This window comes from Caloenas nicobarica, chromosome 14 (assembly GCF_036013445.1).
Source record: "Caloenas nicobarica isolate bCalNic1 chromosome 14, bCalNic1.hap1, whole genome shotgun sequence".
Classification (NCBI taxonomy): Eukaryota; Metazoa; Chordata; class Aves; order Columbiformes; family Columbidae; genus Caloenas; species Caloenas nicobarica.
The window spans coordinates 3,409,500-3,436,279 of NC_088258.1; the positions used below are offsets into that span (position 1 = coordinate 3,409,500).

Consider the following 26,780-nt stretch of genomic DNA (forward strand, 5'->3'; position numbering starts at 1 on the left):
TGCTGTGAACCCCATTTTTTTAGGCTCCGTGGTTGGCCCCCCATCCTGAGTAGCGGGAGGCTGAGTGTGGGAAGGGGTGGCATTTCTGAATGTGTGGACGACATCTTTCGTTTGGCTCCCTTTTGCGTTTGCTCCTGTCATCGCTCATCTTTTGCAAAGTGTTGTCGGCGGGTGCGCCGGGGCGTTGAGAGCTCCCCCTTCCAGCTCTGCTGGGTGGGTGATGAGGGGGGAAACTTTGCAGGCTCACGAACTGGAAGCTGAGATCACCGTGACATGGTCGGGTCTCCAGAGACGGCTTACAAGCCAAGCAGGGTCAGTTTGGGGTGGAACAGCTTGCTGTCGGGTTTTGCCAAGCTGGAAGTTCCCGTTATTCCCATAGCTCACGGGAATTGTGCTGGTACCAGACCTTGGGGCTGGCTCTGGTGCGGGAAAGGTGGCAGATAAGGTGGGGACACGGACTGATCGCTGCCGATCCCCTCAGCAGGGAAGGATGCTGCTGGTCTCACCATTGGGAGCTTTGTGGTGTGTTGCAGACCAGCTTTCCCCTGCAGCCTCAGCAAGGTTTGTGTTGGGAGGACGACGGGACTGGAAAAGTGCATTTCAGGCACCTGTCTTAGCTGAGACACCTGGGGCTGGTGAGGGAAGGATGGGGTCTGTCTGTCCCGCGAACAGCTGTGCCTGTATCGTCCGTCCGTCTCGCCGCTGTGGGAGCTCTCATGTGCTGCATCTCCAGCTGAAATCCCGGCTCCTCGCCTCTCCCCTCCCTTCCCTGGCAGCGTTTGGAGTGCTGGACTTTGTCCTTGTGCCTGTTCCCAGGAGCCAGGCGGGTCAGAGCTGTTTCCAAGGGCTGTCCAAGGCCACACCGAGCCACCCGCTCCGAGCCCGGTGCCCAGAGCACATCTCGCTGTTGGTGCTTTTTAACGTATTTTCCAGGTCTGTGCAGCCAAAAGCACTTTTAGCTGCAAAGTGCGGCTGTCCCCTTGTCTCTCTTGGGAGGTTCAGGACTTCGATGCTCTCAGCTGTGTCACTTCAGCCCCCATCCCAGCCCTGCATGGTCTGGGGTAGGTGGGTGAACTGTTTCTGATGGAGGAACATCTGGGGCTTTGGTGCACAGCCTGGGCTCCACAGCACCACGGGGAGCTGATTCTCAGCCCTGCGCAGCTCTCCTCTGCCCGTTCCTGCCTGCTGGCTCACCGTGTTCATTGTCCCTTGTCCCTGTGGTGTCACCCGCCAGTGTTTGGCCAGCCCTGGGCCTGCCTGAACCCCATTTCCCTCTGTGGTGATGGGGTTTGTTCTCTCAGTGCCGTTTGGAGCTGGGGAGGAGTCGGAAGAACATACTACCACCAGCCACTCCTGACGGGGGGGTCCTGCCTTGTCTGCTGGGGTCCCAGCCTCTGCAAACCTGGTTTGTGGCCAGTTCACTCACTACTGGCTCTTGTAGTCAAAAACTCATGTCTGGCTTTGCCCTGGTTTCCTTCTGTTGGGTGTGGAGTGTCCCCTCTCCTGCTGGGACTGACCCCTCGGTTTTGCTTGAGGTTTGGTGGTCGTCACCCTCCGTGCTGGGGGGCTGTGGGGCAAGGAGCAACCTGACAGGGAGCATTTTTGGGAGCATCGCTAATGGCATGGGGACCTCTTGTGGCTGGAGAAATGGGGATAAGGCCAGGCTTTGCTGGGCTTGGCTCTGGCAGCCCTGCTGCCTCGCTATGCCTGCAGCACAGCCAGGGTTGCTCACCTTGGGCTGTGTGAGGGTCCACAAGGGATGCAGGTTGGTACCCAACGGGTCTGGAGGATGAAGGCTCAGCCTGTGTCTCCTTTCTCTCTTTCAGATTCCAAAGGATCCTTGGAGCCGCACAAACCAGGTAAGCACCAGGCAGAAATCGCAGCTTTAACCCATATTCTGAAGATCAGCAATTAAAATCCCCAAAGAGAGGGGACTGTTAATGGCCATGAAGGGTAAAGAGCACGTTTGGGCTGTCTGAGAGCACTGCAAGGTGGTGCTTGGCTGCGAGACTTGGAAAATGGTCTCTGTCAATGCACCCCTGGGTATTTCTGCAGGCAAGTGCCCAACAGGGCCATTGAGACCTACCTGTGCTTCTGGCTCTTGCCTGAAATTTTGGACAAATGGGTGTGAGCACTGTGACCCTCTCGTCATCTTGTTTGTAGCCGCACAGTGTGGGGATCCAGGCCCTGTCTCCCCTGCCTGGTGGCTGGAGGCAAGAGGATGCTTGAAGGAAGAAAAGTAAAAATGCCAATTGCTCACATGTGCATCTTCTCTTCCAGTGAAAAGCAAGAAGAAACGGGAGCTGAGAATAACATGTGTCCCCATCAAACAGCCTGTTGCCAACACAACGTAAGTGTCTCTGCTGCTTAAAGCCAGCCAGCGGTTCTCTGGAGCTGGATCCAGGGAAATGGTCTGTGTAGACTTTACAAAATCAGGATAGTTAATTTTTTCTCTTTAGCTCTGTCTTGCAGATGATGAGAGGGAATTACAGACACATGTGCATGCACACACAAACACAGCGTGTGCCTCTCTGGGTAGTGCCCGTTTGATTTGAAATGGCTGAAAGGTAAAGGCTGGGAGAGTGCTGGGAGATTCTCTTCTCTCTGCTTATGGCCGTGATGATGCCAAAGGGCGAAGACATGGTGGAGAGAGCAAATGTGCCCAAGGGAAGGAGGAGGAAAGGTTTCTAGTGCAGGGGAAGGGGTGATGGCAGCGGGACCATGGCAGGAGCAGGGGGGTGAGGGTTGGGGGATGCTCTGCATGGCAGGATGTATGTCCTCGGACCTGCGCACCAGTTCAGGTCGTTCGCAGTTCCTTGCCTCGGTGTGAGGAGGACATGGATGCCTTGTGGTGGTGTGCTGCTCAGTGTCAGGAGCCGGTGCCCAGCAGTATCTCAGGGCACTGGAATTTCTCTCTGCCCTGTTTGTTTCGTGCGGCTGATGCTTGTTGTGCTGTGGGGGAGGAGAGCCCAGAGTAGTGTCACTTGGTTTGACGAAGACCAGATGGCTTAAATTTCACTTCCATGGTGCTGTTCCAAAACACCTTGGGCTGCATCTCCACCGCTGAGCCTTGTTTGCTCTGGAAACCCTTTCTAAGGACCCTCTCAGCTCTGGGAAAGCAGTAAAATCCCTAAAGGGGAAATATGGCTACCTAAAACCCCAGATACATAGGGCAGATCTGCCGGAGGGGGTGCCAGGGGAACTCCCCCGTTAATACTGTGCAGCTGAGCGTGCACACGCCGAGCCCTGCGCACAACAGCCACCTCCTTCCCCCACGGCTGCATCTGTCTCTGCTCCTCTCCACGTTTGAATTTCCCCTGGAGGAGGCATCACGCCAGAGTTTGTGGAGCACTCGCATGCCCGGAGCGCTCCTGTAAAAGCTGGTGCCAGCTCTCCGCAGCTCCTTTGCTCCGCGCTTTTCAAGGCGGAGCGCAAATATTTGCACAGTGCAAGGTTTTGCTGCGAGCCTGACGTACTTCCTTGAAGCCGGAGGTGGTTGTATTCGTCTGATGGGAGCTGAGAAGCTAAACCAGTTGGGCAACCTCCATTCTTAGAAGGTCCCAGGGGATGGGGAGAGCAGAGAAGCGAGGCACGAGGGCCAAAAAGCTCATGGTGGCTCTAAAAGTACCCTGCTGCCCGTAATGGGAAGTGGGCAGCGATGAGAGAGAAGAAAAAAAAAAAAAAAGCCATAAAGGAAGACTTTCGCCTGCGCGGCGTTGTGCAAAGCGTGCCGCTGCCGTGCTGCCTGCTCTGCCTGAAACGGGCCCGCGAGTGTACACAAGTGACTCACGGGTGAGGAATTACCTGTTGTTCCCTCGGTGCGCGTTTCGGGCTACGTGGCCGTCCTCTTACAACACCTGCCTGTCAAAACATGACAGCTGAGCTGCTCCGCTGCAGAAGTGTCTTATCCCACTGGTCTCGGTTCCTCAGGCTCATCTCCCGAGCGGGGACGGTTTCGTAGCCGGTTGGGTTGGTGCATGTCTCGCCTCGCTGGCTCTCGGGGGTTCTCGCTAGCTGGATGCAGCGAGTGCCTCGTGGGTGTGGGCTGAGCTGTTACTGGTACGATTAAAGCATTTGTGAGTGTTTGGAGGGGGCTGGTTTGAACCCACAACAGCAAGGTATGGTGGAAAGCGGCGGCTGAAAGTGCTCGAAGGAATGTGAAACATGGCTCTGGCCAAGAGGGGTGGTAAGGCTGGATTTTCTCCTGACTCTCCTCTTTTTCCTGCAGGCCCCCAAGGAACTTGGACTCCAGGGCGTTCATTACCATTGGAGATAAAGTACGTGTCAATGTGGTTTCTTGTTTGCTTGCTTCCAATTTTGTTTGCCCCTTTTATGGAGGGTTCTATGGATCATGCCTGACAACCTGCCATCAAATCACAGATTAGTTTGGGTTGGAAGGGACCTTAAAAACTCATCCAGTCCAACCCCTGCCATGAGCAGGGACATCTTCACCAGCTCAGGTTGCTCAGAGCCCCATCCAGCCTGGCCTGGGATGTCCCCAGGGATGGGGCATCTCTTGAGATTTCAGAGCACCCCATCAGAAGAACGGTGCTGTCCTGGTGCGGCCTCATGGGCTGCAGCTTTGCAGGGATGAAACATCTCACAGCAGGACCTTTCCCCTGTGTGTGTTTAGAGCAGGGACTGGTGGGGAGCTGAACATGTCACCCTGCCTGCAAGACGGGTGGCATCAAAGGCTGGGTGGGCAGTTTTGTCCCTAGTGGGAGATCACAGTGGCCCCACTGGCTGCCTCAGTCTGAATGCACAGACCCAGCCCGTCTGCCTTAAATCAGCGTGGCCTCGCTGTGCTCTCCGGCTGCCCCAGACAAAGTCCCTTTGTCCTGCTGACCCGCAGGGCTGTGTCGCTGCCTGTGGCCCAGGAGGGGCTGGGCACAAAGCTCTCGGGCTCTCCAAAGCCTTTCCTAGTGATCCGATGAAAAACACTGCTAGAAATAGCCACTGTCTCTCTTTTATTTCATTCTCTCGTTAGGGGCTCTCCTGGGGCTGCAGAAGGCTGTTTGTAAGGGAGCTAAAAATACCTTGTGGTGCATTGGATCAGCCCTATATCAAGCTGCTCACCTTCCAGGCTGGGAGGTGGCTTGACTGGCAGGATCTGGGCACCTTGGTGCAAGGCTTTAGGTTTAGGGGGCAGATAGGAGAGAAGAGGAAGCTTTGGCTGAGTCCAGAGAACAGCCCTGATGCCCGGGTCATTTTCTGGCCATTGTGTCATGTGTATTAATAGCTCGGGGGGAGATGCTCTGCGTTACAGCCAGGGCATGGCATGTGCAATGGGAGAGTGCTGTGGCTCGGGGAAAGCTCTCTAGACTCGCTTCTTCCCCTGATCTCCCTGCACTGGTGTTCGCAGGAGGGGTCTGGTCCAGGTGTTTTTGGAGCGCTGCAATGTGGGATGGAGGAAGAGGGCTTGGGCAGAAGGCTGGCTTTGGGCCACGGGGACGGATGATGACCTTGGGTCCATCAGATCTGTGCAGGTGATGCCGTGTGTCCCCACTGCTGGCTCTATCCCCAGGGTGAGCAATGCCGGAGGGGAGCACCAGCTCTGTCGGTGCATCACCTCTTGTTTCTGGGCAGGGTGATGCTGGTTCCTGGAGCGTGCTGGAAACTGCCAGCTTCTGGGGAAGCCTTAGGGTAAATGCCAGGAAAGGAAAAAAAATAATAATAATAACCTGGGACAACTGCAGAACACGTGTCTTGAAAAGCACCAGCAGATCCTTCCTGGAGGCCCCTGCAGGAGCCTGTGCTGCTCCTCTGCCGGCTGCCCAGGGCGGGGGGTTGGACATGTCCCCCCCAGCCCTGCTCCCGTCTCTGCACCCACCGTCCTGTCCTGCCCAGGAAAGGGCCGGCACCTTCCTGTGCCGGCAGCGCATAGCTCAGCGCTGAGCTCAGGCACCGACCTCCCCTGCTCCCGGCCTCGGCCGCCTGCCAGCCACATCTGGCTCCAGCCACATCTGGCTCAAATAAACGGAGCCGGGGCTGGCAGGAAGGTCCGGCGGAGCTGGCGGCTGCTGGCTGTGCCGTGGCCAGTGCCGAGGGGAGGTTGCTGGCCAGGAGCCCGGCAGCCACATCTCCCAGCTTGGCTCCTTAAGGCCAAATCTGTTTCCTCTCTGCTCTGGGCATAGCTCGCAGGCACACACTATCTGGTGTTTCCCACCCTCACTGCCTTTGTGGCTACTGGGGCGATTTGGCATCCTGGTATTATATGTTTTTTTGTTCTCTGAGACCGGAGGAAAACTGGAGGCTGGATAAAGCCTGGCTAAAAGAATGCCTGTGACTTATTAGGAGCGATGAACGCAGCATCCAAAAATAGCCCATGTCTCACTGGGTTTGTGCCCTGCCCAGCAGCGCCAGCAATTACAGGGTAACGCGTCTTTAGGGAAACTTGTTTGTGGGTTGTGCAGGAGCTCATGGGCTCCCTGCTGCATGGGGCATTCGCTGGCTGAGCACTGGTGATGGGTTTTTTCCCGATTTGAAGTGAGACTTAGTTGCACTCCCATGAACTCCTTCCTTTTTTAGCAGACTTTTTAGCAGGGCCTGTTCCGATAGGACAAGGGGTGATGATTTTAAATGAAGAGGAGAGATTCAGGATAGATATGAGGAAGAAATTTTTGGTGCTGAGGGTGGTGAGAGCCTGGCCCAGGTTTTCCAGAGAGGTGGTGGATGAACCATCCCTGGAGACATCCCAGGCCAGGCTGGACGGGGCTCTGAGCAACCTGAGCTGGTGCAGATGTCCCTGCTCATGGCAGGGGGGGCACTGGGGGAGCTTTGAAAGTCCCTTCCAACCCAGATTGTTCCATGATTCTGTGATTGTTTGGAAATGCTCTGCATGAAGGAGCTGTGAGCGTTGGACCTCTGCTGATGCCCTTGGTGAAAAGTGTGCTCGTGTCTGATTGGTGTTGTATTTTTTTTTCGTCTCTCTCCCTAAAGAACTTTGAGGTGGAAGCCGATGACCTGGTGGCAATTTCGGAGCTGGGCCGTGGGGCTTATGGTGTGGTGGAGAAGGTCCGGCACGCGCAGAGCGGCACCATCATGGCCGTGAAGGTGAGGAGAGCTGGTGCTGAGCGGGAGGGAGGTTGGGATGTGCAGCTCCGAGAGGGCGGAGAGACTCTGCTGAACCCCACCAGTCGGAGCAAAACGGGGACAGACTTGTCTCGATTTTGCAGCCTCTGCTGTCCCTGGTGGGATTTGGCTGTTGGAGGGTCTGTGCTGATACCAGCTGGACACTGTGAGGTTGTTGAGCAAGTTCTGAAAGCCGGGTTGGTGCCTACAGGTAGATGGTGCGAGGTTTGGATGTCAGAGTGTCTGTCCAGGCTGCTGGCCCAATCCTACATCAGCTGCAGAGCTTGTCAAGGGTTTGTCGTGCATCTAGAAGATGGAATCTGGGCATCTCCTGGGGTGCTACTGGCTGCAAAATAAACCCAAAACACTTGCCCTGGCCGCAGAACCACAGGTCCTCTGAGCCAGCCCAAGGGATAGTGGTGTTATCCCACTTACACCGAACCTCTTTTCTTTCATATTTGCCTCAGAGGATTCGCGCGACTGTGAACACGCAGGAGCAGAAGAGGTTATTGATGGACTTGGACATCTCCATGAGGACAGTTGACTGCTTCTACACCGTCACCTTCTACGGAGCCCTCTTCCGTGAGGTACTGAACCGCTGGGTGGCTGGTGGGCTGCGTGGCTCCTGGGGCCTGTGCGATTGTGCTAAGGCACCAAACTGTCCCAAACCACCTGTGCTTTCATCAGCCCAGCTGGGCTGTTTGAGATGCTGCCATGACTTAAGGGCTGGCCTCCTTCAGGCAGCGCTGAGCGCATCCCGTTCCTCCCTTCCATGGCAGATGCCCAAGCGCGTTGTCCATGGCCCAGACTGACTTTGGGGTAGACCATCGCAGGGAGACCATCTCAGGTAGTTTTGGTGGTACCTGGACATCTCTGCCCATCGCTGCCCACGTGCCGGTGGTGTGGCCAGTAGCGGCTGTGTGGCAGGGACCTTGGCTTGCCCTGTGTGTCCCTTTGTCCATCTGTCCCCACCACTCCCTTCAGGTCCCAGGGAATTCCCTCTCAACTGCTTTCTCTCCATCCACAGGGTGATGTGTGGATCTGTATGGAGCTCATGGACACCTCCCTAGATAAATTCTACAAGAAGGTACTGGAGAAGAAGAAAACCATCCCTGAAGACATTTTGGGGAAAATGGCCGTGTCTGTGAGTGCCTCTTGGATTCTTACTTGGTTTTGTCCATCCCCTGAGCCTATTGGAGGTCTCTGAGGCCTGCAGCATGTGGAAATGGGTGGTGTGTGACTAACAGGTATCCTTTTGCTCTGTCCCCAGATTGTACGAGCTCTGGAGCATCTGCACAGTAAACTGTCCGTAATCCACAGAGGTAGGTGCTGGATGGGATCAGCATGATGTGGCTGGAGGTGTCCTTGAAATAAGTTATGTGAGGACTCCTTTCTGGGAGATGCGTGGTGTGTCCTTCTGGGATGCCTACGGTGGGGTCCAGTGGTACTTGGGACCATGGTGGACAGATCCAGATACCCAAGGCCTGTTCCTGAGATGTATCCTTCATGCATCTGCTTGCATGATGTTGTTCCCATCTTCCTTTCCAGATGAAGGGTCGAATACAATGACTGAATTCCTCACTACCTGCATTTTTATGAGCATCTCTGGCTCTCTCTGAGTACAGAGGTACCTTGAAGGCAGCTCTTGGGGACAGAATCCCCAAACCTTCCTGGCTGGGTAGTTCTAACAAGGTGAGGGCGGAAGGAGACCTTGCAAATCACTGGTGGGAATTGTAACACTTGGGTCCTGTTCTTCATCCTGATGTAGTTCCTTGTGTAGCTGTGGACACATCATGATGAGCACGAGACAAGGTGTCCTGAGAACTTGGTAGTGGAGAACTTTAAGAGTCTGTTGGGCACATAAATCTCTCCTAAGGACCTGGGCATTAACTACTTTGATTTCAACCTTTTGACCTGCCTTGTTAGAGAGGAGTCCTGTTCTGCCTGGAGAGCATGGTTTATAGTTTTACCTGTGAACCAGTTTTATTGAAATAAGAGAGCGCTGGGGTTGTGTCTCCCTTCTCTTGTGTTGGGTCTTGCCTGGTCCTCTGCCGGCTTGGTGCGGAGCTTCCCATCTTGTCTCAGGCTCTGCGACACCTCCACAAAAGCCCAATCTGCTCTCGTGTTTTCTCTCTTAGATGTGAAACCTTCCAACGTGCTGATCAACAAGGAGGGACACGTGAAAATGTGTGACTTTGGAATCAGCGGCTACTTGGTGGACTCGGTTGCGAAGACCATGGATGCCGGCTGCAAACCGTACATGGCTGTGAGTGTGGGGCCGGCAGCCTTCTGCTTAGAAATCAGTCTTGGTTTTACCTCTGTCCTGAGACAGGAACCAATTCAGAGTGCTCTGGGCTTCCCAACTCAGCAGAGTCCTCCAAAGACGGGATTACCGTCCCTGTAAGCTCTGCTGTGCGCGTTAATCCTGCAGCAGACTCTTCCTCTGCCACCTTCCATTCGCAGAAGGGTAAAAGACTGGCCTGGTGCTCGTTGTGGTGGTTGGAAGGGCTGCTTCGTGTTGGAGCTGAGGCTTTTCTTGGCAGAATCATTTCATTTCATCCTCAGATCAGTACAAATTTCCCTTTGCCATCCGTGGCATCTGTGTGGGTAGTTTTTGCTCCTGGGGCAGGGATGATGCTGCAGGGATAGTACAGGTCTCACTCAGGAGGCGGATGGGAGAGTTTATGTAGGTCGTATGGAGCAAGACGTGGCTTTAGTCGGTGTTAGATTTAACCTCAGACTCTGTCTCCATGGGGACGTGAGCCAGGGGAATCCACCCAACCTGGGTTTTTGAGCCAGAGGTTTGTTCTGTGTGTTTTGCACTGGGAAAATGAAATAGAACTGTAATATCTTCCTTTTTTTTTTTTTGTTACAGCCGGAAAGAATAAACCCTGAGCTGAACCAGAAGGGCTACAACGTGAAGTCGGACGTCTGGAGTCTGGGGATCACAATGGTAATGCCGAGGGATGGGACGTGCAGCGCTGGGGTTAGGATGGGGTCTGTGTGGTGGGGCTCTGACCCTGCTGTGAGTGGTGGCAGCTGGTGGCTTCACCCCTGGGTGGCTGCTCAGCAAACGAAGCTGAATTCTGGGTGTGAGAGCCCGAGGCATGAGATAAATTACCCAGAGCGACAGGCTGGTGGTGCTGCCCTGTGCACACAGGGGCACCTCACCCCGGGACGGGTCACTGTGAGCCTGGGTGTGCAGCCAGCGTTGCCACTGCTGCTGCGGCTCTTGCCAAGTTGGCTGGTAAGCTTGCCAGGAGATAATCCATCTCCTGCCCCTTCTCTTTTCTGCCTTCTTGCATGTTCCTGCTGGATCCTGGGAGATACATACCAGCTTTTTATGTATCATGATATGAGGAAGAAATTGTTGACATTGAGGGTGGTGAGACCTTGGCCCAGGTTGCCCTGAGAGGTGGTGGATGCCCCATCCCTGGAGACATCCCAGACCAGGCTGGACGGGGCTCTGAGCAACCTGAGCTGGTGCAGATGTCCCTGCGCATGGCAGGGGTGGCACTGGATGAGTTTTTAAGGTCCCTTCCAACCCAAACTATTCTGTGATCCCCACATGGTTCCCTTGTACCCCTCCACTTTGTTGCACAGAGCACATTTGTCATGCAATTCTAGCTCCAAATAGCTCCAGTTGGCTCTGAACTATGTTGATGTGGATGGCAAACTCCTGGGGGACAATGCCTGCATGACAGTAGGCTTAGTTGGGCATCCAAGAGTCTGGCTTTTAATTGCTCTGCAGTTTTGGAGTCAGCGGAGCGGGATTTGCTGCAGCTGGGTCACAGCCTTGTGTGTAACCCCTCCCGTGTTAGCAAAGCCTTGCAGGAGGGTCGGGGTGAGTTCACCTATCCTGCTGCTGTGCGAGGTTTGCAGCAAGTCCTGCCTGCAGGGTAGCTCAGAGCAGCCAACAGGAAGGGGAAATAACTTTTGTTTCCAAAATCGCAGCTGCTCAGGATGGTTTGTCTACCTCCTGCAAGAAATGGATCTTGCAGAAAGCAGCTGAAATCTTCTGGCGCCAGAGGACAAAGGAAATCCCAGCAGCTGGCTTCAAGGAGATGCTGCCTGGAAATGTGGCTCTCCCTTTCCAGGAGACTATCTCTAGATTATTTTCAGGAATTTTTCCTGCACCCTGTTAGCTGTGACTTTTGGTTTAGGCGCTGCATCCCTGCGCGGATCTCTTAGCAATATCACCTCTTTCCCAGCTGGTTTTGTCGGCAGTGCCAAACCCAAGCCCCTTTCCTCGGTGTCCCTGTGCCAGTGCAGAGCAGAGCTGGCTGGAAATGTAATCAGCTCCGGCTTTCCTCCCAAGGTGCAGGAAGCTGTGGGATGGGAGATTGCCTGAATGACGAAATCTCGAACCTTTCCAAAGCTGGATGGGAGAGGGGACCTTGCTGAAAGCCCGCCAGCCTGCAGCGGAATGGAGCCCCGACCCGTCCGATTCCCTCTAATGTCTTCCTCCTGGGCTGCCTTCCTGTTTTGGTGTTTCTTTTTTTTTTTTTTTAATTTCTGAAGGAGTTTGACTTCAGACCAGCTGGTTTTAGGGCCATTGAGTTTGCAGGTCTAATCCAGGCATTTCTGGGCTGGTGGTTTCATTCTGTTTTCCAGCAGCAGGAGCTGAGCTCCCTGAACCTGAGCCTGATGCTCTGCCCCATGTCCTTTCAGGTTTCTCATCCCATCCCACCCTGCCAGGCAGGTCTTGGAGGTTCTGCTGCCCACCTCGAGATGGGACCCCTGACCCTTGGCATCCCTGGAGGGGTTTAAAAGACGTGTAAATGAGGTTCTTAATGACATGGATTAGTGACAGTATTGGGTTAATGGTCGAACTCATTGATCTGTAGGGTCTCTTCCAACCAAAATGATTCAATGAGGAGAGTGCCCAAGAGCTGTGAAGGGCTTTTTCCAGCTTGAATGTGTGATGGAGCAGAGCTGACTTGTAGGAAGGACCCAGTAATGGAAGTGGTTTGGCAAAGATCTTCTTCAGCGGTGTTCTAGCACCTGTTTTTTCTTGGATCTGTGGATTTTTTTGTGTGTCTAGGTCATACAGTATGAGCCTGAAGCCCACAGGCTGGCTCATGGAGAGCAAAGCCCTTTGGAAACCAGTGCAGAAATGGTGTGCCGTTATTATTATCTTTTTAAATAATCCCATTTTACATATCTTTGGTGGCTTCCTGTAAATGCATTAATATGCTGAACCAACCTCAAACGGAAGTATTTTTGGCCTCTGGGTCTTTGTATTAAAAATAAAAAGAAGCTATATGACCCAAATTGAAAATGGTTTGTAAGGAAAGAGGTTTTTCATTCTGAATCCGAGCTGGCTGCAGAGGCTGAGGTAGTTGGGCTGCGTGGCGTTGGGCTCGTCCCGATGTCTCATGTTGTCCTGTCTCCATCCCCAGATCGAACTGGCCATTCTTCGCTTCCCATACGAGTCCTGGGGGACGCCCTTCCAACAGCTCAAGCAAGTGGTGGAGGAGCCCTCGCCCCAGCTGCCCGCCGATCGCTTCTCCAAGGAGTTTGTGGACTTCACAGCGCAGTGGTGAGTCTTTGTCGGGGACCGGTGGCTTCTCCCAGCCTGGCTGAAGAGGAGCCCTGATCCGTGGGGCTTGGAGCAAAGCCTGGGGCTGGGTTTGTCATCCTTTTGAGCACGTTTCTCCCCACTTAGCCGTACTGAGGCTGGCACTCGGCCACGACAGGAAGCGCTGCCCAAACTGGTTTTGCTTTCATCCTGACTCACCCAGGCTGGGTGGAAGGTGCTGAGGTTTCTCTTCCCCTTTTGCTGTTGCTGCCGCTGAAATTTTGGTGGTTTCTGGCAGAGCGGCAACGAAACGAGAACAAACCCCTGGCAGCGTCTGGGTGCCTCTGGGTGAAAGCTGATTTGTGGTTTTGTGGGTACTACGTATGGTAGCTGCTTCCCTTGGGGTGTCCCTCTGCTCCCCAGGTGCTGCTTGGAGCTGCCAGACCGGGCTGACCCACCAAGACAAGGCTCAAACAAGCCTTGAGATGGTCTGCTCACCCTACGGGTGGTGGGAAACCATCTCCTCTCCTTCCCTGGTTTGTTCTGGTCTGTGTGGAGAAGTGGGGCTGTACGGGGCAGACTGCAGCGAGCCGCTCGGCTTGTTCTTTTGGTGGCAAAACTCTCTGAGTTGGCCTTTCCCAGTTACCTGCCTGGCCGCTTTGCTGGTGGTTCAAACCTGCTCGGCCAAGGAGGGAGAGGAATGGGCGCTGCCCACGAGAAGGGTGTCCTGTTGGTTGGGAGGGGAGAATCCCCTGTGACAGACCACACACAGCGAAAGAAAAAAGATCCTACAGCCTTTCTTTCCTTTTTTTTTTTTTTTTTTGTCTTCTAGCTTAAGGAAGAACCCTGCTGAGAGAATGAACTATTTAGAACTTATGGTAAGCATGGAGCCGTTTCTACTGGTCTTTATCACGATGCATTTTGAAAGTCGAATGGTCCAGCAGGTCCTGGGGCAATGGGACAACAGGGCTTGTGGGTGATTTATTTTTTCAGGCATGGAGCGGGATGGGTGTAGCATGTCTAAGGTGGAAGGGTGTGTTTAGTTCATGGGTGGTAAGGCCAGGGTTTCTAGGTGTTTTTTCCCCTCTGTCCTTATCTGCTCTTGGCAAGTTTAGAGCTCAAATGATGGTAGTGCAGCTGCCAAGGTGGGCAACCCCGGTGGGGCTGAGTCTAGAAACACCAAACCTGGAGGCGTTAGTTTAAGCTAAAGGGTGGCGTCTGTGGGAACCTGGGGAGGAGGCTGGTGTCCACCTCTCCCCCAGCACCTTGCCAGCTGCAGGACATCCCCCAGGACCTGCTCTTGGGTTTGTTTGTCCTTGGGTGTGGGCTAATGTCATCTTGGTTCTTGTTGGCAGGAACACCCGTTCTTTACCTTGCATGACACCAAAGAGACTGACATGGCCTCCTTCGTGACAGAGATCCTCGGGGACGACTCCTAACTCCGACCTCACAGCCTCGTGCAGCCCCTCCATCCTGGCTCCCGTGCAGAAGAGCGAATGAGGGCTTGAGTTAGTGGTGGTTTGCACAAACCGTGGGCATCTTTGGCCCCATCTGGCCTCGCAATCTCTTTTCTCTTTGCCCTGAAAATGAAATCCCCCGGGATGAGCCTTTTGAAGCCGACACTTTCCCGACTAAGCCACGGAGACCGAAGCCAACGTGTCCCACCCGGGGAGAGGACGGTGTCCGTGGGGTCTGAGCGTGGCCGGGGCAGAGGCTGCCCGACGGCACCTCCTTTCCCCAGCAGCCCGGTGCACAGTGCAGGGAGTTTGTGTTTCTTTGCTGCCTGGGGAAGGCAGAGAGGAAAAAAGCGCTGCTGTGCTTGTGTCCTCCCCTGCCTGCCCAAAGCCCCTTCCCCAGAGTCTGGTCGCACCTTCCCTTTGTGCCTGGTTCTCTGCCCCCAGCAGCCTACACATCTTTTTGGGGGTCTGTGGGGCTCCCTTGGCATCCCCCTGTTCGCACCAGCGGCTGTTTTAATGCCTGGCTCCACATCTTAACGACCCTTCGAGGCAGCACCAGACCAGGCGTCCCCCTCCCTCAATCAATATGCTGCTCCCCTGGGGAGGGGTGAAAAGAAAAAAGGCATTTTTTTTGATGAGCCCACCTTGACGCAAGCTGCAACCCACACTTTTAACCCATGGGACTCCATCCAACGCACAGTGCTCCCTTCCCACACAGGCATGAGGTGACACGGGGGGCGACAAGCAGGTCCCCGGGCGCTGCCTCCTTCCCCTCCAGCCCTGGGCTAGGAGGATGCGTGCCCCCCCTCCGGGCATCTTAATGCCTTTTGCAGCCCCCACCTCCACCTTCCCCGGCTCTTGGAGAAGATGTTGCTCCATCTCCCAGCCTGCGGAGCTCATGTAAGACCTCGCACTGTGACACCCGCTCGTTTCAGAGGCTGGACTCGCACCCCTTGTGTCCCAAACTGCCTTCGGCCCCCCCCAGCTGCCGCCGAGGTGTCAACCGAGATCGAAACCCCAGCGACTCGCATGGGGGCTGCTGCCACTTGTACATTTTATGTCTATATATAATGGACTTTGTAACATGTTGCCTAGTTTTAATCTAACTTGCTATAAATTAAAGCCCTTCTGTGTGGGAGGAGGGAGGAGCAGTTCCTTCTCTGCTAACAAATCCACTGTGAAAACCTGATGTGTTTCCCCACTCTCCCAGCCTGAACGTTCTGCGAGGAGCTATGGGAGCAAAAGGGGTTTCTGTCTTCTACTGTATGTGATCACAAGATAAACGCACCGGCTGTGGATTTTGTTGTTTTTTTTAAATAGATTGAATTTTCAGAGGGATTTTTTTTTTCTTTTCTAATATATATTTGTGTGTGTATGTGTGTGCACAATTATATATATTATATATTTTTAAATTGATGAATGTGTGAACGTCTATGTGGCAAGCAGATTTGGTGAAATGGCTAGCATTTTTCTGGCTAAATTTGGGGTGGTGGGGAAGGGGTCACTACAAGACACCCTGGCCTAAGACTTTTTTTTTTAAAGAAATGCATCTGTTTTTTAACTGAATCTTTTAAAAATGTGGTGGTGTTTTTTTTTTTTCCCCTGAAATTCATGCCCTGGAGGTCTGGATTTTGAGGTGCATTTCCAGTGTTCCCCACCCGATGAAGAATGTCCCCCTAAATTCTTTGCTCCCCATTCCTGCAACCTGGGGTTTGTGGCGCTGGCTGCTCAACATTTATTTTCATGAGCTGCTCCTGGGGGAAGCTGCTTCAGGGCAAAAGGGTTTTGGTCCTTCGTGCCCCTGTCCTGGGGCATCGTGTGGCAGCGCTTTGCCCCCGTCACCGCTCCCATCCCCGGCAGAACCAGCCCGGGCTGAGCTGGACAAACGCTGTTCAGCTTTGGGTTGACCCTGACCCCGCCACCCCACCTCTTCATGTAAAATAAGTGATTGTTCTTCACATGTCCTTTCTTGGGCCTGCTCTGCAAACCACCTGGCTCTCTCTGGGGGCACCCGCACCTTTCCCTGCTTGGTTTGTCAGCTTTGCAGCTGAGATGTACAATTCTGGTTTGGTGGTTTTTTTGTTTTTTTTTTTTTTTTCCTTTTCATAGTTGGTTACTTTATTTTTTGTTTTGATGTTGAGCTTTTGTTTGTCCTTTTATTTTTATTTTTTTTCCCTCCCACCTCCTTTCTCTCCTGGCTTTGACCCGTTACCCCTTTTTGGTGCTTTGGGGAGTGGTGATTTTTTTTTTTTTTTTTTTTTTTGGCGGGGGGGGTGCTGCAATTCCCGTCATTTGGGAAAAGGGAGCATCTGCCCTTTCGAACCCTGGGGAGGTGCCTCTGGGGTGGGCTTGGGACCCTGTGGATAAAGCAAGATCTGCTGAAGGGGCAAACACAAGCACAAGCCCTCCCTGTGCCACCTCTGCTGCGCTCCGCACAGGTCCTCCCCATCCCTCTTCAGGCTCTCGCTTGTCCCTCTCCATCTGACACTTTCCTGTCTGGCCGTGTCCCCTCTGCCGTGATGGGGGGGTGTAATGACAGCCCTGGGGGCAACCAGCTTGTCCTTGCCGTGAGTGAGGATTTTAACCTACAGCAGAAGCCCCTCCAGCCTTGTATTTTTGAGAACGATCTGTACCCATTAAACCCCGTCATTATTTTCAATAAAATTCACCCTCAAACCTGCTTCTTGTTGCTGTTTGAGTATCCCCGTGGGGCTGCTCAGGGGTGGGGGTCCCGTCACCCGTGTCCTTTCTCGTACCGCGGGGTAACTCTGGTCCCGATCCGGCGCTTGTACGAGCCGGGACCCCCGGGACAGCTGCCGGGGGCACCCCGGGCTCTGCACCCCGCCCGGGCCGGGCAGGCCGGGGAGGTCCCGGGGGGGTCCCGGGGCGCAGGGCCCGCCCGCGGCCGCGAGGGGGAGGCAGCGCCCGGCCCTGCAGGGATGAGCCGCCGGGACCGGGCGGGGTTCGCCACCCCCTCCGCACCCCCACCCCGCCGTGCCCCCCCGGGTACCCCCCAGCCTGCTGTACCCCCCGACCCGAGCACCTTCCAGCCCCCGCCTCGAGGGATCCGCAGCAACTTAAGCATCGTGCCCATGGGTGCGGAGCTCGGGGTGGGGGGGGGTGTGTTATTTCACTTCCCCCCTCCAATGGGACCCGGAGATGGGGAATGGCTCCCTCCCCAAATATTGCCCCTATCAGCCCCCACCAGGCAGGATCGGGCTGGGGACACCGAGTCCCTCAAGCTGCGGGAACTTGGTGACGATGCTCAGCCCGGGGATGGGGTGTCGGGGTGCTGTGGGTGAGCAGGGACATCAGGAAAACCCACCGGCCCTCTCGGTTTGGGGCGCCCCAACCTGCTGTAGGGCCCCCTCCGAGCTGGAGGGATCTTCGTTTCAATTACCAGCTTAATAGCTACATCAAGACCCATTAAAAATGCATCAGCGCCTCCGAGGAAAGAACTTCAGGAGAAGCGGAAAATTCATCACAGTTCCATTATTAGGAGAAATGGTGGATTTTTTCCCCCCATTTGTCTCAAACACAGGCAAAAAGAGGTTATTTCTGTCCAGTGACTTACCTGTGGGTCTATCACGAGGTGTAAACAGGCAGTGCCCAAATGCAGGTGACGAGGACACAGACCTCGCTGCAGAGAAGGGAAAACTCAGCACATCCAACACAGGGAGGGGACATGGGGACTGTCAAGGCTGCGGCAGCTGAATTTAGGGGTCAGCAGTTTTCCCTGCCCTTTGCTGAGCAGCACGTCTTGGGAGCACGGTCTCTCTAAGAGGGCAGACTCCCAAATGTGCTCCTCCAGTACACAGCGAGTGTTTGTACTGGTATACTGGTCCTTTGCTGGGTTGGTGGGTTTCTCCAGGAGCTGCTGAGCTGGAGCTCCCACCGTCCCTGAAGATCCATTTGTGGAGGAGGGCTGGCTAATAGCATTAGCAGGGGGTGTGATGATGCAGCCAGTTTTCTGGGGCTGCAGGTTATTTATTTTGCTTAATTTTTCTTTTTCTGCAGGTGGCTGAGACTCTATCTAGGGCGGGTTTTTTTTGGTTCAGGTGGCCTCTGGGCACCTTCTAGATCGATAGTATAAATTAGAGAGTTCATGCAGGTCGTTAGTTGGTGCGAGATGTGTTCAATCCTCCCCTAATAGCTGTCTCGCCCAGAAACTTCCAACGCTCCTGCTCTTGTAGCACCTAAGTGCTAATGAGCTGAAGCTGCAGAATACCGATGAGACACCTCAGGAATATGGATCAACCTTTCCAGGCCCAGCCAGAAGCTTTAAAAATCTTTTCAGCTGGTACCTGGAAGGACTGGTGCAGCCCATCAATGAGGGAAGGGGTTAAATGGGAGGGGGGGAAGGTTTTTGCTGCCCATGGGGAGCTGCTGGAGATGTTTCCCAGCTCTTCTCTCCAGCAGAAGGGTAGGTGGCTTATTTTAGGGTGAGGAGAGCTCAAGCTCTGGTTTAATCATGGTTATCCATGTGCTTTGGTCACCTCACTTTTTTTCCTCCTGATAACTGGTTATCTCTGGGTATAAGGTTTTAAAGCTTTGCTCTGTTTTCACCACTGGCTTGGTTAAAGCATCTCCAAGCCTTTTCTGTTTGTCCTAGCAGCCTGGCTTGCAAATCCAGCCCCAGTGGGTGCGTCTTTATGAATTGAGCCACGGGGACCAGTCCTTGCGCCCCTGCGCTCCCCTGGGATCTGCACCAGGGCTGACAGAAGCTTCCCCAATGGTGGGGTGCTGGAAAACTGGGGTGATTTTCTGTTGCCTTCAGCAGGAGCCCCAAAGCAGGAGGAAAACTCCCAACTCGCTCAGTGAACGTGGACCTCCTGGCTTTCCTCTCAGCTTGAAATTTCTGCTGCTTTTTCAGAGGTGGGAACGCTAATGGGGAAACATGGGGGTGGGAGAAGGAAACCTTCGCAGTGCGAAGCCTGAAAATATCGAAGGTTGAAGTGAATGCTGTGAGGGGGGCGAGGAGGTCGCCTCCCACGCAGGGAGCCCCCATCCTCCGGCAAGTTCGCCTGGAGGTTTTCCAGCCCCCGTGAGTGGTGACTCTGGCCCCTCACATGCTGTGTTAACCTTTCTGGAAATACCAAGCGGTGCTGGAACAGGCTGTTTATTTCCAGACGCCGGGAACGGCGGCGAGTGCTGCAGGCACGTGGGCAGAGGAGAAGCCTGGTGAGCCATGGTGCTTTTGCACTTGATTTACATCGGATTTACATTAGCTCGGAGTGGAGGAGACAAGCACCTCGATGAACCAAAGCAGTTACCTTGCTATCAGCTGTGTTTTCCGTGGTGTTATTCCCTCCTCAAGGCTGCTAATGTCTCTTCTAGAGCGATATGCTCTTTTCTTCTGATAGAAGCTGAGATTTCATAAATAAAATCCGAGGTTTCAGACAAAAGCTCCGTGCTGTGAACCGTGCATTGTGTGCATGGTTTCTCCGAGTATCGCTGCCCTGGATCAGTAGGGCAATTAATTAAGTATTTCCCAGGTCGCCTCGCCCCTGTGCAAAGGCCCTGCAGAACATCACTGCCTGCAACAGGTCTTCCTCAGTGTCCGTGATGAGAAGCTGTTGAATGAGCTTGGGGGTACCCCAGGATGTGACTCTGCAGTGGAACCTGTGCCTGGGGAGCCCTTGCTGGTGGCAGGAGGCGTTTAGCTGGTGTGCAGCTGTCCCCAACCCTGGGAACGGGAGCCCCAGCAATGCTCTTTGCCTCCCCGCTTCACAGGGCTCGTCATCGCTGTGTAAACACGCAGCAGCTGCCGTGCGAATCGGATCGATACCCACCGGTGCTGCACAGCTCTGGGGACAGGGAGTGACCTGCAAAGGCAGGCCGGAGTGATGGGTGACGTTGGGTGCAATTTGGGGCGAGCCGGGAGGACGCAGAGCTGTTGCGGCTCCTGGAGCTCTGCCAGGGCGAGGTGCTGGGGTGGCAGCAGCGCTTTTCAGGGAGCGGTACCTCCAGATTGTCTTTCGGAGACTTACGCCGTGGCTATTGTGTGCCAGGGTCTGTCACTTTGCTCCGCGCCTCGCTTGGGCGCTCTGCCACTTTACAAGGGACGGTGTTTAGTGAATCTCGCTGGAGATCTGGGAAACCTCAGTGAAGACTGAAAGGTGTTTTTTGTGGGTGCAGAGCAGCCCCTGTGACCCTCGCGGGGGGGGATGCCTCCCCTTGGGGAGGGGGCTGCGCCAGCACCATGGGGGGGTCTCCGCTCCCCTTGTGCTGCCTTCCTGAGCTGAGCCCCATCGGCAGCAGGACGTGTCCCTTGTCGTCCTGCCTCGCCCTGTGTTTTTTTAATTACAGCTTTGGGAGGGATCTTCCTCTTTATTCCCCCAAATCTTCTCCTTAATTAAAAGCCTCGATCTGGGCCAGTGAGAAGCAGCTGTTGCCTCTTTGCTACGTTCTCTGATGCGTTGCAAGTGTTTAACCTGATTGTTGGCCGCACAGGGACAGGACAGGGGACAGCGTGGTGGTGGGATGGGGCACTGGCATTGTCTCTGCCCCACCTGGCTTCTCCAGGCATCCCGAGGTGATGCTGAGCGGAGCTGGCTGCCACCACCGCCCTCGCCGTGCCTATGGGGGGCTGAAATCATCTGAGGTGTGAGTGGGAACCGAGCGCTCAGTCCCTCTGCATCCCTCGCGCCATGGGGTCCCTTCCTGCAGGGGTGCACATGGCCTGAGTGCCAGTACCCCAGGGAGAGGGCACTGGAACCCAAACCAGTTATTTTGGGTTTGCCCAGCTCCCGATCTGGAAAAGGGCTGAAAGATGCAGGTGGATGAAGGTGATGGGGGAAGCTAGGGCTGGGATTGTCCCTTGAGCTCAGTTTGCCCTCCGGACATGTGATGGTGGACTCAATGGTCTTAAAGGTGTTTTGCAACCAATACAATCCTATGATTCTGTGATTTCTACCTGTCTGGCCAGGGCCAGTTATTTCTCATTCTTCCTTTCATTCATGCACGTCGTGAGCTGGCTGCAGCACTGCAGGACCCGAATCCAGCGCTGGCACCTCGCAGGGCTCCTGGGACACCCCTCCCATCCCCGTGTCCCCAGCCTCGCCACGGCTCGGGGCAGTTCCCTGGCATGAGCTTTGCAGCTTCGTTACGTTTTCTTCCAGAAATAGCCCCAAGAGGTGACTTTATCCCTCCCTGCCTCTGGCTGGTGTTTCTGCAGCAATCCATCATCAAAGCAACAGGGAAGTGTCAGGAACAATTAGCGAACTGGTGATGTTAACTTTATCAGAGACGATATGACTCCTCTTAATGAAACTCGTGGAAGAGAAGAAAAAAAAATATTGCTGACAACAGATGTATTATTTCACCTCCAGTTTACTGGCGCATGCATTTTTCATTCATGGAAGTGGCTGATATGCAGATTTATAAAGAGCGGAGTGGGTGCAGCCCTTGATGGATCAATTCTTGCCACATGCTTGGGAGAAAGGGACCTGGCTGAGCACACGGCTGTGCAATGTAGTTCCCAAAGCCAGCCCTGAATTTGTCCCCAAGACGAGCTAATAGGCCAGTTGATCATCTTTCCCAAATCCATGCCCTTCAGTCCCGATTCTGTTCCTGTTCTGGGCCCAGAGATATTTCCGCTAGCCTTTGTGGCTTGTGTCTCCCATGTACTTCCTATGGGGTGGCCTGGGCTGACTGTTGGTCGTCTCCCAGTTCCCCTTTGCTGGGGGAGCTGGTGCTCAGTGCATCCCAGAGCGGCTTCACCTCCACCCTGGTTTGGAGGAACACATCCAGCCACAGAGAGATGGAGTGGACGTTGGACTTATTTTATGGCCATATCGAGGTGGCTTCTTCAGGAGAACCCTTCTTCCCTCTGTCAGATGAGTTCTGCCACCACCATTGTCACCCCTTGAACCTGAAGGCTAAAGCCAGGTGCCTCTCACTGGTCATCTGAGTTTCACCCTCCATCTGCAGCACGCTGTGGTTTATCTCTGTGTTTTGGGGGTGTCAGCCTCCCCGTGGCGGTGGGGGAGGACACTCACTCTCTCGAAGCCAAGGGCAGTTCCAGCTCCTTGTGCTGATGAAACTGAATCCAAGAAAAATATCGGAGGTTTTTTCCGTCTTATTAGGAATGGAAGACGGGAGTTGTTTCTTCTGGGTACTATACAACCAGCATGAATTATTTAGGAGAAAGCATCTCTCCGATAAATAATTTTTTTAATGTGGGGAGATTAAATCTGATTTTTTTTTTTTAATGTAATAACAAGAGCAATTTCTCTCTCACAAGCCCTCATATTTCACGCAGTAAAGAGATCCCAGGCATCCATTTCTGTATTGATCAGCAAATAGGTCCTTGTATAGATTCAGTTCACCCAACCTTGTTTAATTTTGGATTCATTGATTAAATGCAAAGATCTAGATGAAAAGCAAGTGGGCTGTTTCCAGTGCTGGTGATGCTATTTTTAAATAAATCTAGTGCAGGCTAAAATAAATATGCAAAGCATTTTGTATATGGGTGGGGAAGAGAAGACCAGATGTACTAAAATATTTAACAAACTTTTTCTTGATTTCTCGAAATGCATGTTTTATTTAGTAAACCCTAGTGAAATTTAATCTCCTCCAATATTTGCTCCGACGGGCTGTCCCACGCCCATCGTCTGGTGTGAGCCTGTACGCGGAACCTTGAGGGAACAGTCTGCGCCGGTGACATTGGTGCCACATTTAAATGCAAAGCTCATTAACTGTGTCTGGGATTTTTTGTTTGTTTCTTTCTTTTTCTGTTTTCATGTTCGTTACAAGAGCAAGAGATGAAACACCCATCTAGAATTCCCTTTCATCTCCAGGCATGTGTGTGGGGTTTTTTTTCTTTTCCCTCCCCCACTCTGTTGCTCAAATGACGAGGTTTCTCCTTTGGAATTTTATTTGATTTCAAAAGATGAGAAAGAATTAAAAGCACCTCTGGGAGGCTGGGCTCACCATACTCTATCTGGGATTCTCTAGAAGGTGGATGCGTGAACTGGCAAAGTCTCCTGGCCCCAAGGGATGGAGTTCATCCTGGGGCCAGAGCCACCTCCCAGTGTTTTTTGTCACCTAGAGGTGCCCATCCTACAGATTTCAGCCCACTTTGCTGGGGAATGATGTTCCGTTCTGGGTGTACGTGCCTGTCTCCTTGAAACAACTCTGCTTTCAGTCCAATCAAATTTAATTGAATTGTGGTTTTGATCACGTCTGACAGCGGCAGAGATCTCACTGATAATCAGATTCTCACGGGTGACATGGAGATGGGGCTGGTGGAGGAGGGAGGTGAGATGGGGGCTTGTGTGCTGGTGCCGCTTGGTCCTTATGAGACACCAGAGGAGCTACATGGGAGCTGGGCTCCTTCCATCCCGGGATCAGATCCCGTTTTGGCACTAGGCGAATTTACTGCATGTCTCAATGGGGGACTTCACCAGACAAGTTGTGGTGGTTTTGGTCAAAACCCCCTCAATTTTCTTGGCAAAGCCCCAAGGTGAAGCACCACCAGCATCCCCTGCCACTGCTACCACCTGAGAGGTGGTGGATGCTCCATCCCTGGAGACACCCCAGGCCAGGCTGGATGGGGCTCTGAGCAACCTGAGCTGGTGCAGATGTCCCTGCTCGTGGCAGGGGGGGCACTGGGGGAGCTGGGAAGGTCCTTTTAACCCAAACTATCCTATGCTGCTCCAGCACATGTGGTACCAGCTTGGCCTCACGCTGGCCTGCCTGGTGTTGGGATGTGGGCTCAGCTCCCATCTCCTCCACGTGCCCACCCCGCTGCTATCAGTCACACCAGCACGTGCAGAGCTGGGGACTGCAGTGTTTAATTATGGGAATTCTTGTGTGATTTACATGAATTGACCTCGAAGGACAGCCCCTAGGATGGGGGAATATTCCTTATAGAGCCATGCCGCCCCCTGCTCCAAATGCTTTTCTATCAGCAAGTGTTTAACGGGTTGTTTATGTGTGTAATTTTGGATGTAATGAAGCAGGCAGGGAAGGATGAGCCGGCAGCCTGTCTTACATCCCAGTCCTTGGTAGAGGCTTGGATGCAGCAGCAAAGGTATCAGAAATCCCAAGCTACAGTCCCTTGCCTGAGACATTGGGCATTTATCCCCCAAGTTATGGGGAAAACAATCACCCTCCAACCTGACCTCAACTTCTTCACTGAGGCATCAAAGGGACATATCTGTCCTCACCCCAGGGTGCCAGTGCTGCTTTCCTGGGGTGTTTGGAGGTAAGAAGATGAGGATCCCCAATGCAATCATGGGTACCTGCAGCCCTGTAAGGTGGTGCTGTGGTTGCACGGGGCCGTAAGCCTTGCACTGAGTTTGCAAAGCCTCAGGACTGAGGCTTGGTGGACTTGCTCTGTTTGAACTTCCCTCAACCTCCCACAGCTTTGTTTTACTTGGTTTAGCTGTAACAGCAGTTTTTCTAATTGAGTGGTAACCATGGCTAATAATTTTTCCCCTCCCTTTATACCATCTTTTCATAACTTACTCCTTGAGAGGTGCCGAAATATTCAAATCATAGGAAATAAAACCAAGAAGACCTGGGCTGTGTTTCCCTGTGGCTGCAAGTCAGCAGATTTCTGGGGATATTCAGCAGATTGCTACTACAGAGAAGGAAATCAGACTTGATCTCTGTTTTCCAAAGATTCTGACACTAATCAAAGGTAGCATCTCCTCTCTGTGGGCATGCAACTGTGGTTTAATACATCTAATCTCCTTAGATGTACATGTTTGTGTTAATTACACCAACACTTGTCAACAGCAATTCTACCACTTGATTATTTTTTTTTTTCCCCAGGTGATTTTTAACACCTGATTGCTCTGTCATCGGTCACCTCCTGTGCCTGCTGAGGCCAGCTGTTCAGCCTGAGCTCTGCTGAACAGGCAGTATGTGGGGTGTGAATGTGTCCATCACCCTCGGGAGAGGATCACGTTGTGTTCGAAATGTCTTGAAATCAAGAGAGGGTGATCCAACACATCCTTCTAGCCTTGCATCTAGCTAGAGTCTTTCCTTGGCCATGATGGTGACAACAGCATCCGTTGCTCCTTTAAACAAGGCAGTGGTGGGTCTCTTCAGACCAGCACGATTTATAGAATCATTTTGGTTGGAAAAGACCCTCAAGATCATTGTGTCCAACCATTAACCCACCCCGGGCACTGCCCCATGTCCCTGAGAACCTCATCTCCGTCTGTCCAACCCTCCAGGGATGGTGACTCCAGCACTGCCCTGGGCAGCCTGTTCCAATGCCCCACAGCCCTTTGGGGAAGAAATTGTTCCCCAGACCCAACCTCAACCTCCCCTGGCACAACTTGAGGCCGTTTCCACTCATCTTATGGCTTGTTACTTGGGAGAAAAGCCCAATTACCCCCTGGCTCCAAGCTCCTTTCAGGCAGTTCAGAGATCAGAAGGTCTCCCCTCAGCCCCCTGTTCTCCAGGCTGAACCCCAACAGGTCCCTCAGCTGTTCCTCACAAGCTGTTCCTCACACTTGGCCAAGTGTGGTTGAGCAGTGGCTTCCCCAGGGGTCAGACTGGGGGAATTAAGTGGAAGTGGCTGAACAAATCTCCAGCATGTCTTGGAGATGGAGGACACTCATGACAGTAAACTGCCTGTGGAGGATGAATGGATGTAGTTGCAGAGTATAAAAGAGGAAAGAGAGACTCCTGCAAAGACCTTGCAGACAAAGTGTGTTAGCTTGGAGCAGAAGATAGCAACAAGTCAAGAGACCTGAATATCACAGCCGGAAGGATGAGAGAACATTGCCAAGCCATGCAGCTGTCAAACAGACCAACGCTGAGCCTGGAGGAGATGTGGGGAGTCTGGAAAGGAAACAACAAGATTGAGAAACTGAAGTGTAAGGTGACAGCTGGAAATAGAAGGGACCAAGTGATATTTGTGTCAGAGGTATCATGGGGAAAGCACGAAGAAATCCAGTCCTGAGATACCCAACTCCATGGGCTCAAGCCTTTCCCCTTAAACCCGGCTTAAACTATTTTAATGGCTCTTCTCAGCAAACCATGAGAGGGGACAGAGCTGGGCATGGCAGCTGGACACTTCCACCAGTCTACTGGTTCAGTTCAGATCACTGATGACCTAATTAGTTGCTATGGAAATGCAATGTGGGAGAACTTTGGGGAGGAAAAATTATAGGTAATTTTTATTTGTTTGGGCCCTGTTCCTATAGCAACAGGAGAACTTGTCACCGAGTACCAGTTGGTTTCCATGGTGTTGGCTGCTAGTTCTGGGTTATTAATGCCTCCAAGCATAAAACAGTGCGACTTACCTAGTAGAACTTGTGGGCTGTCCTCCATCACACACACGGGAACTTTCTATTTAGCCAAACTCCTGGTCTTGCTTTTGCAATGAAGAGAGCATGCTCCCAGAAGTTGGGTAGGAGTGTTCATCATCGGTAGATATCATGCTGGAAGGATCTATTAGGTTCCCCCTCCCTTGAATTCAAGATATCCTGGAATGAATAATCCATCACTTCGTAGCTTATTTCACTCGTAGCATTGCCTGATTTTTAATTGGATTTTCTCTGGGTTCAGCTTCCAGATGCTTGGTGTTGATCTGCCTTTTTCTGCTAAATTAAAAAGTCTTTTAGCACCTGGCAGTTTTGCTGTAAAGGGACTTATTGTAATTAAGTCACTTCTCATCTCACCACAACTGGTTCTCCTGAACGAAGCCATTTGTTTTCCTTCAGCCTCTCGCTGTGCAGCATCGCCCATTTTTTGTATGCTTCTGAACA

General features: G+C 53.1%; 1 protein-coding gene across 2 annotated transcripts in view; it reads left to right on the forward strand.

Moving 5' to 3' along the window:
* The window catches only part of MAP2K3 (mitogen-activated protein kinase kinase 3), a 33,951-nt gene extending 17,222 nt beyond the window's left edge, over positions 1 to 16,729 (forward strand). For both annotated transcript variants that reach the window (XM_065644793.1, XM_065644792.1), the window contains exons 2-13: positions 1,827 to 1,859; positions 2,281 to 2,350; positions 4,229 to 4,277; positions 6,940 to 7,053; positions 7,539 to 7,658; positions 8,099 to 8,215; positions 8,342 to 8,393; positions 9,210 to 9,337; positions 9,947 to 10,024; positions 12,474 to 12,613; positions 13,425 to 13,470; positions 13,948 to 16,729. In XM_065644793.1, the coding sequence (XP_065500865.1) occupies positions 1,827 to 1,859; positions 2,281 to 2,350; positions 4,229 to 4,277; positions 6,940 to 7,053; positions 7,539 to 7,658; positions 8,099 to 8,215; positions 8,342 to 8,393; positions 9,210 to 9,337; positions 9,947 to 10,024; positions 12,474 to 12,613; positions 13,425 to 13,470; positions 13,948 to 14,031 (1,031 nt within the window). In that variant the 3' untranslated portion in view covers positions 14,032 to 16,729. The remainder of the gene's footprint in view (positions 1 to 1,826; positions 1,860 to 2,280; positions 2,351 to 4,228; positions 4,278 to 6,939; positions 7,054 to 7,538; positions 7,659 to 8,098; positions 8,216 to 8,341; positions 8,394 to 9,209; positions 9,338 to 9,946; positions 10,025 to 12,473; positions 12,614 to 13,424; positions 13,471 to 13,947) is intronic.
* The last annotated feature ends 10,051 nt before the right edge of the window (positions 16,730 to 26,780 follow it).